This window comes from Rhinolophus sinicus, chromosome 4 (assembly GCF_057876585.1).
Source record: "Rhinolophus sinicus isolate RSI-liver-muscle chromosome 4, RSI-T2T, whole genome shotgun sequence".
Classification (NCBI taxonomy): Eukaryota; Metazoa; Chordata; class Mammalia; order Chiroptera; family Rhinolophidae; genus Rhinolophus; species Rhinolophus sinicus.
The window spans coordinates 88,563,163-88,576,562 of record NC_142504.1 but is presented as its reverse complement, the minus strand read 5'-3'; the positions used below and the strand labels follow the sequence as shown (position 1 = coordinate 88,576,562).

The following is a 13,400-nucleotide window of genomic DNA, read 5'->3' as shown; positions in this document are numbered from 1 at the left end:
TAAAAGAGGGCCCTATAAATGAAGCTGTAATAGGAGATGTAAAAATGGATTATTTTTAATTCCTCTGTTTTGACTTCATTTTGTATACTGTTTCTTCAGTTCTTCCTTTCTAGGTCAATTTCTCATTCCAAGTTTTATTAACATCCAACACACTAATTTGCTTGGGAAAAACTATGGAAAACTCTAAGTTCACAATGATTCTCAGTAATATGTCCAAAGTGGCCTGCCTGCCTGCAGGGGTATTTTAGTTGGCCTCGTTTACCTAGGACTTCTGAGAAGTGGGTCTTGTTTCCAAATCAAGGGAATGGAGTTCTAGAGCTCCCGAGTACTGCACGGGGCCCTGGCACACTGCTTAGGAGTCAGGAGTACGCTGACAGAAGACGTGGGTTCTCATTGCAAAACTGTAACTATGGTTCATAATAGTTTAATATCTTTCCTAAGAAAAGAGTTGTCTTTTTGTTTTTAATATGATATGGGTGTAGGAAACATCTGAACAATAAATCTTACACATTCTACTGAAGTACATGCCTCAGTAAAAATAATCATGTATCTTAATAGCGCAGAAAGCACTTGTAAATATGATATTTGATTATGGGTGACATCCAAAGAATGCAGCTTTCAGAAAGAAAAAATTAAACTGTATAAAATATGTATTAGCATAATCACAACTGGCATAATACGCTTGGGTGATGGAGTACAAATATGATTTGGAGTGGAGGGCCCCTCTTATTTTTCTTTTTTTTACAGTTACACAACATAATCTAGCAAGGTGAGAGTAAGAAGGGGTGACGCAGCCAGGCCTGGTGGCTTCCTGGTCTTAATAATGAAACTGTATATCTAATGTTTCAAATGATTCATTACATGGTTTTTCAAAGCCACAGACAGTGGTAGTTGGAAAAACATGCAAATGGAAAGTAATAGATTCTTTGCAGCTACTTTACTCACTCATGGATACAGAGGATGGCAAAGGTCATGAATTTCCTGTGGCAGAAGTGCACTGGAAGAGGGAACAGGCAGCCTCGAAGAGGCTCCTGCCACTGCTATTCCCCGGAGACAGTTGTTGTGCACAGGCTCCCTGAGAGGGATTTCATCCCGGTATCTTCTTCAAGCCGAGGACTGCTTGGTCCACATCTCCCTAGGTGTCATAGAGACTCCTCATTCTTTGCATGGCCCAGGCTGAATGTCTCTAGCTGCAATTTGCGTTTCTTCCAGGATCTTCTGTCTCAGCTCCTTGCTTCTATTAATAACATCCACATGTTCACACAAGCCTAACCCCTTACTCACTCTTCTTTGTCTGTTTCTACCCTCCTGGCAGAAGCCACAGGTGCCCCAACTTACTTCTTGCCTCAAGCCCCTGGGTCATGTCTCTTGGACTTGGAGGCAGCTTCTGGCGGCCCCTACACCTGCAGCTTTACCCTGCTAGGCTCTATTCATTGATGTGTTAGAGTACATCATCAGTTGCTTCCAGACCTGAACAGCCCTGTGGGCTCAGGATAAAGACCAGTCTCTTCCCTGGGGCATTCAGGCGTTCCTGCATCCAGCCCCACTCTCCCTCCTTTAATTTCCCACCCCCAGGAGACACTCGGCCAGACCAAGCAATGAAGGAGACACAGACAGGTGTCCTTCAGGAGCCTGCACTCCTGGGCCTTCCAGCTCAAAACTGGACCTGGGTTTCCAGGGGTTGGGAAGTGGGTGGAGTCTGGGGCTTCCACTTTAGGACCTGGGAGGAACTGCCCCCAAAGCCCACGGCTTTGGAAACCTGAGGATACAGCAATGAACGGAGCCTAGTTCCCACTCTAGAGGAGCTGGCAGCCAACAGGTGTGAGCTGTGCAATGTCCTATCAGATTAATATTCCTCACTTTGGCCCCAAATCTCACATCCCATATATATGACAAGGATCTTCTTTCTGTGTGACCGTCTGGCAGTACAGGAAACCTCAGCTAATGCCAAGAAGAGGCACCCTAGGGTAAAAGACAGAGGATGTCTTCAGGGTAATCAACTTGTTACTTCATTACTAAGACCAGAACCTGAACATGCCCACTCCAGGGCCACACTGGGCTGGGAAACCTGAGAGTTTGACACTGTGGGGCTTACAGGACATCTCAGAAATGAACAGTGATGTGTGACCACACAAACCCCACTGACAGCCCTTCTTCCTGGGGCTGTAAGAGCTTGCCTGCTCTACTGATACATCCTGACTGAACCTCTAATCGTCAGCAGTGCTCAGCAAAACACACTTCACAACATACAGCAGAGGATCGGAATACGGAATACAGGTCAAAACTGTTTTAAATGCGGGATTTGAGGCAAATGATCCCTGCTCGTGTCTAGATTTCTGATCAATCACAAGCTGCTGGAAGCTATACGCCATCATCATACATTGTCACTTCTCACTGAACCCGCACGGTGGGGCCCACACAGCACTCTCACGTGTACTTTTCATCTGCTCATCAAAACCACCCTCTAATGTAGGGTTGGCATAATCGGCATTTTACCCTCAGGGGTGAAATAACTTCCCGGTGAGTGAGATGGAACCCTAGCCAGTGTTCTCTAACTCAGCACGCTTGCCATTTCAGGGTAACTGTTTGTAACTGTTCTAGAATTACAGGTCTTACCTTTCCCTTGTAAACACATCCTTGAGCAATCACTCACTTCTAGGAGTTATAATCAGCTAATGTCTGGTGGTCTAATACTCTTGCCAAGTTAAATTCCTTGCATGGACCATACAATCCCTTTCCCTTCTGGTAGGTCCTGGATTAATTTCACAATACCTTAATAGGTCCACTACATCCTCATTTACATAGAATTAATCATTCAAAGGTGAAAATTGATGTGTATGAGACAAACTGCAGAGCTTATACTACATCTAGAACAGTTTTTGAGGAGTGAATCAAAACATTCACATTTAAATATTCTAGGAAAAAAAGTGTATGCTTTCTATTGAACGTGCACCGGGAGATGAGACAATAAAATATCATCTTTAATAAAAGATTTACTTACTAAGTGGTATATATTCTTGCCTTTGGACTATATTCTGTAAATGAAAATCCTTCAGGTTATACTTTTGGTCTATACTTCTCCTTTAGGCACCCTTAATGAAACCGATTCTCTTTACTTGAGGACACTGAAGCCATCAACATGCTTCTTATTAAACCCACCTTTCCAGCCTGGCGTCCTGTGGGGGTGAAAGAGATGACGCGGAAGGGGTGGGCACAGTGGGCCCAGACGAAGGTCTTGAGGAGTGATAAGAGTTGCTTCCAAAGTTGCTGTATCTAAAGAGTGCAGAGGTTTAAGTGGGGGGAAATTAGCACAATGGTAAGTGAATAACATTTAGCAAACTCAATTTTTGCAAGAAAAATAGTCTGAAGATGCTAACATTGTTCGTGATTGCTCTAACTGCTATGTTTTGATTATCGCTCATTAGAGAAGATTCCCAAAGTCAAAACAATTAGGCATCAGGATTTATGACAAAAAGTTGAAATAAAACCCTCTTATTTACTGTCTTTTAAAATGTACAGTAAAACTATTTGCTGTAATTAAGAAATTGAGAATCCAAATTATTTTCATTTGAATGATGAAGATTTTTCTTGCCTCTCCTGGTGGTACAATTAGCATCAAATCCATCAACGATTTCCAGAAAATGCCAGATGACTGACTAAAGAAACACCTTATTAAAAATTCTGCTTTAGGTATTTCTGAATCAATTTCATTCATGAAACAGAATCTCACTGTGTGGCTGGTGATCAAGGAGAAAGTGTCCCCCAACCTTCTGGACTGGCCCACTGTTTAGAGGCACGTGTGTCCGTGTTTTCATCCAATATTTCCCCAGAACCAAAATTATAGCTACTAGGTTTAAATGAGTGTTTATTGTGTCCCAGTCATTTCTGAAAGCTTCAGGATTTGTAAAATTCTAGAGTTTTCTTTCTGTTTTTTCAGAATAGATGTTCTTTAGCAATTGCATTTAGCCATCCTCCCTCAGTGCATTCCCAGCAGAGATCATTACCTGAAGGGCTTGCATGGGAGTGGACACTCAGGATTAGTTACAAATAACAAGCTTCAGAGAGCTCTGCCTCTGTCTACTCAGCCACAGAGCAGGACCAACTCCTTCCCCTAAACTAGTTAGGGACATTTTATTTGGGTACACGGGACCTCAAGGGCCACTATGATATACGTGCACAGACTTTCCTGCCATATGGTGAATCCAGTCCAAACTCCCATCAACAGAAATCCACACTAAGCATTCTGGGAAGTAATTTGACTTCAAAATGCAGATAGATATCCTTTGACAGAGTGAGTCTACTTTGGGGAAGTTATCATAACCTCATGGTTATTTATATAACAAAAATGTCATGCAGGGAGATACTCACTGGAACATGACTGAGATCACAGTGAAAAACTGGAAACTACGCAACCAAGTAACAATGTAAGAATGGCTAAGAAAGTGTGATATATTATTCAGTGGAAATTCATGCAACCATTAAAAATGACTGCCAGTTTTATAAGTGATAACATAAAAAATGTTTATATATACAAAGGGTGCCAAAAATGTATACACATTTTAAGAAAGGAAAAAACTATATTAAAATTGTAATACTCAATATATACCGATAACAAAAGATGAATACAAGTCACGTTTGACATCTGCAATTACAAAAGGTGATCAAAGTGGTTACCATCAGTGTGATTTTAACAATTTTTTCCTTTCTTAAAATGTGTATACATTTTTTTTGGCACCTTCGGTATATAGGCTGAATTAAAATATCATGATATAATACACTAAGTTTGATCACAACCATATAAAATATTCTTAAAGGTCAAAAATTATGTGTAGAAAAAAGTGTAAAACCAGATCATCTTTTTTAAAAAGTGGAATACAGAGAGGAAATGTCAGATTTCCTTAATAAGTCACATTAGTAAAATGAGAAAGAATATATTTATATTTCCCCCAATCTATCCTGTGTTGCTAAGTCTTGTATGCTGGGCTGTTGCTCTTGTTTGTTTATTTGATGTGTTACCACACATCAGTCCTGTGCTCAGAACCAGGCCCTCCACCGGGTAGATGGGGTCTCCCATCACACAATCAATGTTACTCCATCGTCCTCCTCTGTAAGCTCACCACTTTTGTGGAACTTGGTCTCTGTGCTCTTAAAAAACCCAACACTTTACAGGTCCAACAGGATCTCTGAGTGTTGGTGTGATTTTTCAAGAGGGCACCCCAACCACAGGTCATAGAGAAAGCAGAAAAGCAAAGGATGAGAAGACCGTGCAAAGAAAGGAAGAAGGAAAGAAGGAATAAAAAAGCTCAGGGGCAAAGAAGAGGGAGAGAAGCAAGGCAGCAAGCACTGTGCCGCGGGAGGGGAAGGAGGCTGCCGCCAGGAGCTGAGCGCCCCGGGAGACCAGGCATCTGTGCTCAGGCTTCAGCCTGTGTCACCCAGCTGCCGGACTCTCAGCTCGGTATTGTCCACAACGAAGACAATCCCCTTCCGACCAAAAGTGGGCATCCTGTGGAATGTTTTAATCGGTTTACGCCATTAAAATTATGTTTCAATGACATTATGAAAGTAAAACAAGCATGATGTGTTTATCCCACCTTTGGGTTTTCTAATGATTGAGCAAGTAATTCAAATACCTCACAGTCAGTGCAATTTTGCTTTTCCATTTCAGCCAAACTAATCACAACATACAATTCACTCACTTAACTCTTCAGTTTTTATTATTATTATTATTATTATTATTATTATTATTAATGACTAACTGGTTGGTTTCTATTATAACCTATTCAGTCACCCACTGATCAGTCAAATGTGTGGAAGGACCCACGCAAACCATAGTGAGTGACCATCAGAAAATTAATAGGAACAAACAATGTTTATACAGGATACAAATTCCTGTCAAATAATTTAAAAACTGTAAACTTTTCTCAGTGAAATCTAATGAAATCAATCCTCATTCACAAACATGCAGCTGCTGTCCTCATTTACATGATTATTCATTTCAGCAATTTGCTTTCTACCTACCGCTCCCATCCCCCAGGTCTATAAGTAGTAGGGAAGCGTGGGGACCAAGTGGGAGGGACGTGGATCCCAGGAAAGCCCCATTCAGAGGCTGTGAGACCATTACCAGAAAGTTCTGGATCAGCATCATGGGCTAACACCACTGGGGAAGATGAGGTTGCCAAGATATTTTTATTCCAGTCAAATGCACAGCTCTTAACGCACACATAGCGATTGTCCTTGCAGGGCAGAAGGGCCGTGTTGGAGACAGTGCATAAGAACTGTAGGAGTGTGGGAAAGATCACAGCAAATTCAGAATTTTAAACCTGGAAGGGACTGGTAGAGAACCTGTTGTCTGGCGATGTTCACACTGGAGTTCACTTGCTCCCGGAGGTACACAAAGCCAGGAAGCAGGAGGACATGAATTTTCAGATCCTCGAGTTCCCCATTTTGCTCTTTCTTAAAATGGATTTTCCCATGGCCATCCTAGGGTCTCCCAGTTCTCCTTTCCTGCCTTCCCTTCCACAATTGCCTTGCACTTTTAGAAAAAAGCAAAAAAAAAAAAGCAGTCTTCTCATCCAGGCTGAATCAGTGTGGGGCAGAGCTTTGAGTTGTAAAGTCTCCAAGGTGATATGCAAAGGAATAATATGGGAAAGCACCACTCCTGAGGAAATTCCTTGAGAAATACTAAGAAAGGAGAAGGCAGTGATTTATTTATCCAGGGACAAACTCAGAGCCAGATCCATGCATTGTTTCTATCTATTCATCCACCTACCTGTCAGACCCCAGAAGTGAAATGGTTGTCACAGAGATGCATATTAGCTTATTGGAATTGAAACATGAGGTCAGACGTTTGCTGACAGAAATTAGGTCTCATTTGAGACTGGCGTGGCCAATTAGGCATATGTAAGCGTTTCCCATAATTTAATTTAATCAGTTAAATCCAAAGCCCCAAGGTTTTGACAAAAATAAATTTAAAGCACATATATTATATATACAATAGACAAATTACATCTTTTGTAAACTATTTAAGCTTACGATAAAAAAAAAAAACTGGACAGGCTACTTCAAACATTGAGGGAGGTTTCAAAATTCTTTTAGGTTATATGTAAGCAAAAATGGTTGATGACCACAGTTCTAGATTAATTCTTGTATTTATCAGATGGAATGCCTGACACCCATAGCAACTGGCCATTTATTTGTGGCGTGGAAGAGCTGCCTGCCAAGCCCAGGTCATGTACACCTTCTTTCAAAATGAAAGTGTAACTTCTTGCTGGACACCCAGGCTGAGGGTCCCCCAAGCAGACTACGACAAAAGCATCTTACCGGAAGGACCTGCCTGAAGAACCTCTGGCAGACAGCAGCTAGGGTTAGGACCAGGTATTAGGAGTTACTGTGTATACAAGCCCACAAAGGAGAGAGGGTGACAGACTGCCTAAAAGAGAGGCCTATACAATGTACAGGTTAGGGCCAGACTCTAGAGCAGGCTGCCCAGGGTGGAAACCACTCCCCATTTACCAACTTCTCTGTGCCTTAGTTTCCTCATTGTAAACAAGGGCAATGAACAGAACCTACCTCTTAAGGATTAAGTGATACATTAAAGTGCTAATTTCATGGCTCTTAAATGCTCAATAAATGTCAGCGATTATTATTATTACTCTAAGATGGGAGTGGCCATCAGTATTAATTTTGGACAATTGATTGCTCAAAATATCCAACCCTCCGTTCCCCATTCCCTGCTCTGCAGAAGTTTCTAATCCAGGCGTCAGTGAAGGGCAGGCACACAGGTAAGCCAACAAGCTCTGCTGAAAATTCCCTGTGCAGTCTTGATTTACACTCCTCCCGCCCTTTGTTCTCCCCCTCCCCAATTTTTATAAGAATTATTGAAGTGTTTACACTTTAAATAATGTAATTGTATGAATGTCCATGAAGTGACTCAAACTGCAATTGTTTGCCATCTCACGGGAAGCTACTGTGCTTCCCCCAAAATAAGTCTTAGCCAGACAATCAACTCTAATGGGTCTTTTGGAACAAAAATTAATATAAGACCCAGTCTTATTTTACTATAATATAAGACCGGGTCTTATATAATATAATATAATATAATATAATATAATATAATATAATATAATATAATATAATATAATATAATATAATATAATAATACAATATAATATAATACCACGTCTAATATTAATTTTTGCTCCAAAAGACGTATTAGAGCTGATTGTCTGGCTAGGTCTTATTTTCAGGGAAACACGGTACGAGTAATCTTAAGAAAAAAAAATGGATACATTAGAATAAAAAGCGAAAGCTATAGAAAGGGCAAAGAAAATAAAGACACCCACCTATTAGAAGAGAAAGACCGGAAGTTGTAAGGCTCAGAGGCAGAATATGTGCTCAAATGGAGAGAATCAGAGCAACTGTTAAAAGGAAGGCAAGCCCCACTCAAAATGTTTCGTGGGAAGATGACTAAGCACTTCATGGAATTCTGCAGGTCAAACAAGACCCTGTGCCCGGTAGATGGGTGCGAGATGTATCGATTATGTCAGACCATGCATATTTTTAATACCTCCCATTTAAAATCCATTTTTAATAATTGTATCATAGCAAAAGAGCTCCTTACTTCAAGTGGATGACAATTGTCTTTTGTAGCTTGCCTAAATACTGGTATTTAGTGAGTGGTCAGGGAGTTAGTTTCTCTGCTCTGACTGGAATCCACACAAACACAGCACAAGACGAGCCAAGCAATGCAGTTAAGCAATGTGTTGCCTTCCCCAGGTTAACCTCACACAGGCCTCCATGCAGACCACATCTACCTGTTTTCCTTCTGGGCCTCAGCTTCCTTTTCTTTGGTGGATAAGGGCGAATCCTCAAAGTCATAGGAGAAGAGGTGGAAGGGGCTGTGAGGCACATAGGGCAGCTTTTCTATGGCCGGTGATGCTTTCGGGAGGCCAGATGCAGCGGAGGAGGACCGAGAAGCCAAGGCAGGGATGGGGGGTGGCAGCAGGGCAGGCCCAGAGGCCCCGTTGCACAAGAGGCCCCTCACTGCAGCGCTGGCCGGAAGCTGCTTGCCCTGCGAGGTGGCATTGGAGGCAGTGGGGAGGGCTGGACTCTCGGAAGCAGCATCCTGTCCGGTGGGGATCTGCTCCGCCGCAGGGCTGGCCCAGCAGACAGAAGAGTTGAGGGAAAGGGAAAGGGAAAAACAGAGATTCAGGAGAGAAGGAGCAAAAGTTAGGAAAAAGGAAAAGACATGTAAAAATCCACTCTTGTTACAGCCACTTACTTCAGAACCCAGTTGGGCTTCTTGAACTGCAATACAAAAGCCAGAAGCTTTGGTTTGCCCAATTATCCTGGCACCCTGAGTTTGCCAATGTGGCAGGTGAGACCCACCTGGTCTCTGGGCATAGAGGTCTTTGTGAGGGGATTTAATGGAGACTCAAAAGCTCTTCTTCACACCTACTCAGCCCCCCAAGTTTCTCCTCACTGGTTGTGTCGGCACCGGAATCTCCGTAATTCAAACTTCATTTCTTTATCTTGATCAGAGTATCTGTCCTCTACCTAAAAAGCCCAGCCTTAAAGAGTGGTATCCCCACAGCTCTATACTTCAGTTACTGTTTTCAGTCCTTTCTTGAAAGCAGGTATGGATAAGAGAAAAGGAGAAGAATGGAAAGAGCCAGGAAGGAAGGGCTGCATAATGAAGACACATTTTGCCGATGTCACCCTTTCCCCAGGGCCTCCTTTACCTCTAGGCCCTAGATGTGTAGACTCCTGCAGGCAGGCCTCATTCTGCCACAGTTACAGTTGTAAATCGGTCCTCCTTCAGAGGACTGGAACCAGTACACTTAGATATTTTGATGTACGCCTTCATAATCTGAGGATTTATGTTAAATCTGTATTTTCCAGAGAACATGACTCCCAGCCATGCCCATTTGGGAATAGGGTGTGAACAGTTTTCTTTTCTCCCTCAACTTTAGAGCTCCACCCGCATATATGGGCAGGGACATATCGGTTTCCCTGGCCCAACAGGAGGATGACATGGGACCACAAAGAAGTGCTTCCAGCAGGCCTGGCACATGTGGTGGGCACACAGCAGGTACACAGGGTAGGCCTGTGTGGTGGGCACACACAAAGAAGCAGCCAGCAGGAAGAGGGAGCAGTGGAAGACACCAAACCCACAGAAGTAAGCGGAATTTTTCCCTACCATTTTAACAGGTTTACATCAGGGAACAAAAAACTTCCAGATCATTGTTAATGAATGTTTTAGGTACCATTATGATCAAGCCCTGGAGTTTAACATGCATAGCTTAACTTCCTAAAACTGAAAAATATGACTATAATTTATGACCAAGGATGCCCTCCAGCACTAGTCGTGGAGTCAAAGATGCTTCACAAGGTAGGATAACAGCCATGTGCTTGTGCAAACAACGACCCTATGTAAAGACAGCACAGTGTCAGGAGGGATGCCTTTGGAAGTTGCCCATTCTGGCCAGATTCTTCCGTCTGGTCCATACGTGCTGTACTGTGTGAGTCACTGAGGGTTGTAGGGTTTGCGTGTGGGAGAGAAAACGTGCACATTTAAAGCACCTATGGAGCCATACCAATGTATTTATTGAGGGTCTACCCAATTTCCTGTGGCTGATTTTCGGTCTACGGTGGAACTGTCAACTAAAACTCCTCTCTTCCCAGAGCTTCCCTAACTAAAAAGTTACTATCTACACGCTGGGCTCTCAGCATGGGCGAGGGGCTCTGGCGAATGCCGACCTTTCTCACCCTCTCATTCTGAAATGTGTGGTTTACTCTCCATCACAAGGCCATTCCTTTTCTCTCTGCACACCCTGATGGCTTCTTTCCAGACATTTCCAAGAGGGGAAGCAATCATTAGTTTGTCAGTTCCAAGAGGATTCCATGACCCCTAGGAATGATGGGTGTCTCAGCATGTCAAATGAGCCTATTTGAGAACTTTTAGGTGCATTGTGCATTGGTGGCCCGGAAAATGAAGCTGCAGCAGCAAAGAATCACACTGACTTTGAAGTTGGTAAGAGAAAGATTTTACCCTAATTTATCCAAGATCCTTTTGATTTTGCTTATTTGTAGAAAACTAACAAAAATGTCAATTTGCAGTGTAATCAATAAAGTGAAGGAAACCAATTTAGATGTATTTTTGAATATCAGGAAATGACATTCAAAAATACAGAAATTACCCATTATCAGTCTTTATTTTTCATATAGACATCATTTTTGGGAAATACCTACAAAATTAAAAAGTATCTCCAAGGTGCTTGTGTCTGTTAACAATGCCTGAAGCCAGAAAGAATGCACCTTGGAGAGGAGAGTAGAGTACAGTCAAGTCCCCAAAGGTCCCTAGAGCTATGTTAGTTGTTCTGGGCATGAAAATAAATACCTGGCAATTTTTCTATGCTGCATGGGGTCAAAAGCATTCCTGTCAATTTGGATAAAAAACAAACTTGCATCATTTACACAGTAGTTACCCACACATATTTTTAAGCTAATATTCTACTGGTAAAATTAGTAGGAAGCAGGAAACACGTGTAATTATTCTTACTACAGTGATGAAAGGGTTAAAATTTTCTGAGCAGAGATGAGCATCTTTTTAGTCACTGCCAATCTGACTGAGCCAAAGCACTTAATGAGGAAGGGAACAGTGGGAAGAAAACCAACTGGGTGAGTCTTCCATAAAGCATGGTTAAGAAGGCAGTATTTGAATAAAAAATACAGTTCTCTAATAAAAAAGTGCCCTGTGATTTCTACAGAACTAGTCACTCTGTGGCTCTGTGCACAGGGTCAGGGAAGGTTTACCAGTGGGAGCTAGTGAGGCAGGGAGGAGGCTACTGATAGGTGGCTGCAAACTGTGCAACAGAAAGGAGCCTTGGCCTTTTAGTGGGGGCCTGGAAGGGTCCAGCCCTTGGTACCTGTCCTTGCCTTGAGAGGGGGCATCGTCCTCTATCTCTTCCTCTGAATTGGGCTCCGTGACTGGCTGCTCCTCTTCCTCCTCCTCATCCCTGAGACAGGCCAGGAAAAGAGAAATGCACAACAGAGACAAGATGGAGAAGCGAGATAAGCGTTACAGACAAACAGGAAGATGAAGCAAAACACAACTCCAGCTGGCTGAAATGAAAAGAGCACATTCAATCTGTTGGGGGAAAGGAAGGCAGTTCTGAGATGGGGAAATTTAAATGCGGGGTGGAGATGCAATAACCCAGCACAGGCCAAATTTCTTTGTCAAGTTGGCTGGATGCTGCTGCCCTGCACCCCCACAGGCAATTCAGAGCAGCTTCTGGCTGTGGGCAGGCCTCCTAGGTGGATTTCCTCCTCCACACAGAATCACACAGTGAGTGTCCTTAGTAACGCCCAGCTCCTGCTGCAGAGTCCTCACCTCTTTAGTGCACCCCTCTCAGTTGGAAACCACTAAGGCCAACCCAGCACTAACCTCCATGGTGGATATCTCATTTTTGCAAACCACTCCCTCATTCTCAGTGAATGTGATTCAGGGGGTTGATCCACCCCAACTTTAAGGGTGGCTGCATGGTCTAAGTGGAGTCAATCCATGTCACCCCTGGGATTTCTCCCAGTGTCTTTAGGGATGACCAGCTGTAAGAACCTCCTAAATCTGGAGCTGCCTATAACTTCTAGTGGAAGAAGGTTATCTGTGAGTAAAGCCAACCCAAGAAAAGTAGAGTTGAGGGCGGGGGGGAGAGAGAGAGGAATCCCATGACAATATTAACACCTGGATCCAATACTTTTGAAACTCCACCCTGGCCTTTCACTAAAGGAAGATAATAAATTCTCAGTTTAACTTGGGTTTTACCCTTGCAGCTAAACAAGTACAGACTTTGATAACTGAATCATTTCCCTCCTTTGGCCTCCAAGGCCTGTCAATATCTGATTTATGTCACTTTCTACATGGAATACCAACCCAAGGCCCTGTAGGCTTCTCAATCCTTTGCCAAAGGGATTGAAACTCTTGAATTCCCATGACCTGCCCCTTTTTCCACTTCAGTCCCTCACATACTGGCCCTCACCAGCATACAATACTTTGGAACTAGTCCACCTTGGAAACCTTGCATCCGAACTTTCTACATCCTGACCACAAGCCCCCATTTACCCAAATCTCTCATTCTACTCCAACCACCTTATAACTCTTCTGCAATCTCCTAGTGTCCATCTTCTACTTTCTAAATGTCTACGGCTCCTTTTTGCCTTCAGTTCATATGAATCCACCATTTCTCACTTTATCAAGATTTTTAACTCTTTTATCCCATTGTCCTTCAGTTGTAGTTTCTGTTTTTAAAGAAGTATCAAATACATGCAGAAAAGTACACAAATCACTTAAACTTCACAAAACAGATACATCCATAGAACCAGCACTCCTTTAAATCTCCCTT

The 13,400-nt window shown here is 42.8% G+C and overlaps 1 protein-coding gene across 23 annotated transcripts in view; it reads right to left on the bottom strand.

Moving 5' to 3' along the window:
* FHOD3 (formin homology 2 domain containing 3) overlaps nucleotides 1–13,400 on the bottom strand; it is a 434,191-nt gene that overhangs the window by 111,015 nt on the left and 309,776 nt on the right. For 5 of the 23 annotated variants that reach the window (XM_074340102.2, XM_074340103.2, XM_074340106.2 and 2 more), the window contains exons 11-15: nucleotides 11,928–12,017; nucleotides 11,399–11,437; nucleotides 8,814–9,155; nucleotides 8,343–8,417; nucleotides 3,160–3,273 (exon numbers count right to left, since the gene is read on the bottom strand). The exons of 3 other annotated variants lie outside the window; for them this stretch is intronic. In XM_074340102.2, the coding sequence (XP_074196203.2) occupies nucleotides 3,160–3,273; nucleotides 8,343–8,417; nucleotides 8,814–9,155; nucleotides 11,399–11,437; nucleotides 11,928–12,017 (660 nt within the window). The remainder of the gene's footprint in view (nucleotides 1–3,159; nucleotides 3,274–8,342; nucleotides 8,418–8,813; nucleotides 9,156–11,398; nucleotides 11,438–11,927; nucleotides 12,018–13,400) is intronic. 15 more of the 23 variants (XM_019740841.3, XM_088797965.1, XM_074340107.2 and 12 more) reach the window with 8 other exon arrangements.